The 4163-nt window shown below is 32.6% G+C and overlaps 1 protein-coding gene across 2 annotated transcripts; it reads left to right on the top strand.

The window, feature by feature from the left end:
* LOC107879890 (NAC domain-containing protein 104) lies at nt 1–1651 on the top strand. Of its 2 annotated transcripts, none has more exons than XM_016726822.2 (4): nt 1–174; nt 325–507; nt 739–1022; nt 1271–1651. In XM_016726822.2, exons 2-4 carry the CDS (start codon nt 345–347, stop codon nt 1409–1411), a joined length of 588 nt encoding a protein of 195 aa, XP_016582308.2. In that variant the 5' UTR covers nt 1–174; nt 325–344; the 3' UTR covers nt 1412–1651. The 2 variants fall into 2 exon arrangements, with proteins under 2 accessions (XP_016582308.2, XP_047250866.1); XM_047394910.1 differs by having other exon boundaries at nt 4–125.
* The last annotated feature ends 2512 nt before the right edge of the window (nt 1652–4163 follow it).

Genomic DNA, 4163 nt, shown 5'->3' with positions numbered 1-4163 from the left:
AGCAAAGAGAGCCGCCAGCCAAATCATCAGACTATATATTATACTAGCATTAATTATTTATTCCTTCAAAGAAAGTAAAACCTTCTTTGAAGCAACACACACACAGAATTGGGAAATTAATGAAAGTATGGTGGTGGTGGTGTTGATGATCCCCTAAAGCACCTTATTTCTCACGTCAATCCCTTTAATATTCTCTCTCTCCATTATTCTTGTCTATAAATATCTTACTTCCATATCTTTTATACCATTACTTTGTCCTTAATTGCTACCTCCTCCTCTACTACATACAATTGTACTAATATATTCTTCTTCTTCTTCATATAGTTAACAAAAACTACATATTGATGGGGGATAGTAATGTCAACCTGCCACCTGGCTTTCGGTTCTACCCAACAGATGAAGAGTTAGTTGTTCATTTTCTCCATCGCAAGGTTGCTCTTTTACCTTGTCATCCTGATGTCATTCCTGATCTTGATCTTTACCCTTATGATCCTTGGGACTTGGATGGTATACTATATATTTTCTCTACTTTCATTTCTCCACCTCATATCATCTCTTATGTTATTCATCTGAAAGCTTATAAATTATATCTCGTCAGATAGCGCGAGTACATATATGCACTTATTGACTTCACTTTATGATCATCTTATTTAAAAATTTGAACTGTTTTAGAGATCGAGACACATGCTTTATTGATCACTTAATAATATATATTCGCTTGTATGATTTTTTGGACAGGAAAAGCAATGGCAGAAGGCAACAAATGGTATTTCTATAGCCGGAGGACACAAAGTAGAATCACTGAAAACGGATACTGGAAATCATTAGGAGTTGATGAACCAATATTCTCAAGTTCAAGTGACAGTAATATTGGCATGAAGAAATACTATGCTTTTTACCTTGGTGAGAAACCTGAAGGTGCCAAAACCAATTGGGTTATGCAAGAATTTAGTCTTTCTGACTCTTCTTCTGCTTCTGCAAGTAGCCGTTCATCTTCTAGGAGAAAAAGCCGTTCCAAAATCGTAAGTATATATTCACCTTGATTTATGAAAATTAAATTATATATGTTATGGCTATTGGACCGATGGTCGATCAGAAACAGCCTCTCTACCTCACCTCTAAGGTAGTGGTACGGACTACGTAGAGTATTCTACCCACCCCAAACACCACTTAGTGGGATTACGCTAGACATGTTTGTTGTTGCTATGTATTATGGCTCGTGAACCAACTTTTTCTTAACGTATTCTTTTTTATAATATGTTTTTTCCAGGACTATAGCGGTTGGGTAATATGTCGTGTATACGAGCGCAATTGTGATAATGATGATGACGATAATGGCACAGAGCTATCATGCTTGGATGAAGTTTTTCTATCACTAGATGATCTTGATGAAATTAGTTTGCCGCACTAGCTAGCTAGTTGGATCTACGTCATTATTAATTGTATGTGTAATTAATTAGATCCAATAAGCTAGGATCTAATTAACCTTAATTACATTTCTATTTAGTATTGTTAATTTGTAGCATGCAAAACTGCCACCAACTTGATTAGCTCTGCTAGCTACTTTAATTTCATAGTAAATGAAAACAATGTATGTAACAAATCAAGATCATCACTATGCAATGTCGATATATGGAAGAAAGTTTTCCCATATTGGATTTTCTATTTTATGATTGGTATTTGAAAGGTACAATACATTTTTTTTATTGTTTAAATAAAAAGTACTATTACCATGTAGACACCAACAATAGCAAAAAATTAGAAAAAAGATCAAGTTTGAAATGTGATGTGTACTTAGGTAGCTCTATATCATGCCATGTGGAACAGAAAATCAAGAGATGATCTGCGAAGGGCAACCACATGCACTGCAATTTATCCACACTCCATATGAGTTATGGCCCTACGTACGTTCTGTTGCTTCTAAAATTTGTCCACTCGATGGCTGTATACCTATAACTATATTGCTTGTCTTGAAGTTAATGTTTTTTGGAGATGGTGTTTCATTCATTTGTTTTCTCCTCCTTCACTACTATATCTGTGTAGACATCTAAAATTTGTGCACTCTTCAATAAGAATTCAAATTCTGTTAGAGTTCTAGAAGACTACTTCAACCTAAATCTCGCCTACTTAAAGGGTAACATATTCCTTGAAACAGACATCTTGAATATTCCATAAGCTGATGGGTATTCGTAAAAAGATCGTGATCTCCAATATCCCACAAAATTATGGGATATTAATAAAGAGATCATCCTATGTTCGAGAATAAGCCAATAACGGCCCTCGAATTACGGAGATCCATATTCCTATGTTCGAGAAATACGCTACGGCCCTCGAATTATGGAAAAAATCATGAGATATCAATCAAGGGAGGACAGAATTGTACCCATATTCGTTATTAATAAAATATTCTTGTTTCTTATTGTTTTATTTGTAATTGTAATTTATTGTTCATCACTGTAAAATTTGTTGCAAACAATCTGATTATGTGTTTGGTTTTTGTAAGCTTTCTTCTAGTCGAGATTAAGCTAAGATATGAATAACGTTATGTACGTACACACCGCTCTTCTCAAATCTTAGTCGTGGAATTAATGTTTACATTAGATATATTTATATATTATGAGCAATTTTTTATATGGGGTATGTCATCAAATTCTTTGCTGCTTTTTGAGTATGATAAAGCACCGGCACGATGTGTATTCATATATCTGTTTGATAACTTAGAATGCTATGATATGGGTGTTACGTCAAGAATTAATATTGAGAAACATCCACTTAATAACATAGAATAAACGACACTAAAATTTATAGGATTTAGTTTGTTTACGTTGATAATGAATATAGTATATAGTATATACTACATGGAGTATCATCTTACTTCCTGTAATAGGTTGATTATCTTATTTTTTGAATAATTATTTTCACTTGTAGCTTAAATTGAGTGCGTACATAAAAATTTGAACTTTGAGAATGGAGAATGATACATATGATGGAAGTTGTCACGTGAAGGAACTATTGGATTAAGGCCAAAAACAAAAGAGGAGAAAACAAAGCATTCTTTTCTTGTTCCTTCACTTTTGATATATGTGTGTTAGTTCTAGCTACTACTGCTCAAGTATATACTCTTTCAGTAGCCCTTTTAGCTTTTGTGTGCTATGATGGGTATTTGGTAGTTGTCTTGTGTCACCAAGTTAAGGAACATTTTTTTTTTTAATTTCATTTTCTGTTTTTTATTCTGTTATTTTTCTTTTTTCTTTTATGATTTTGTGGTGGTTGATTATGTAAGCATCATATCATGCTTATGTAAGCATTCCCATCCCCCCTTGTAATTTCACAAATCACACACACACACACGTGAAGGTTCCCATATGAAGGCATTATATAGTACATTCTAAAATAATCACCACATGCAACTTGACAAATGAAAAAAAAAACACTATAAAAACGACATATAGGTTGTATCAGTCATGAATTGTTGATTTTATTAGGTCCAATATATTTGATACTACATCAAATTAGTTAGATTTGCACGAGGTAATTGCGTCAATTAGTCAATTGCAAATGCTATAATTACGCCTAATTTGCATAATATATCGACTAATGTGTCATTTCTTGAAAGAAATAAAAAGAAAAGGAGATAATAATGTTAATTGATTATATCCTTGGGGAAGGAAAGTATTTTCCACAGAAAACACCTAGTGATTTTGTATGAAAATCGACTTTTTGTGGAGTGTGAACGAAGATTATTGAAGTTGAGAGGTGACAAAGACAATACAATAGTAAGAAAAGAAATTAGTAATAATAATGTTTATAAAGATGGAAATCTCAATGGTGAATGTATAAAAGAAAAGTAGAAAAGTGCATCAAATTAAAGGAAGTGGTTCTACTAATTTCCTTTAGAAAGTGATACTCTTCTCATCCTATTTTATTTTATTTTATTTTATTTTCCACCATTTAATAGAAAAAGCGTAAGATATGAAATACTAGTCAAACTTGTTTATCAAATAAATACTACTAGTGAAAAGATAATTAGTTGAGTAACAAGAAGTGTTTCATATTTGAAAAAGTGCGTAGCAATTAAAGTATATCGAATATTCTGCTACTCGCTCTGTCCTAAACTAACGGTCGCTTAAGCTTGACATATTGTCCCAATATAATTAATTGTC

This window comes from Capsicum annuum, chromosome 8 (genome assembly GCF_002878395.1).
Source record: "Capsicum annuum cultivar UCD-10X-F1 chromosome 8, UCD10Xv1.1, whole genome shotgun sequence".
In the NCBI taxonomy this organism is placed as follows: domain Eukaryota; kingdom Viridiplantae; phylum Streptophyta; class Magnoliopsida; order Solanales; family Solanaceae; genus Capsicum; species Capsicum annuum.
This window is presented reverse-complemented; position numbering and strand designations above follow the sequence as displayed.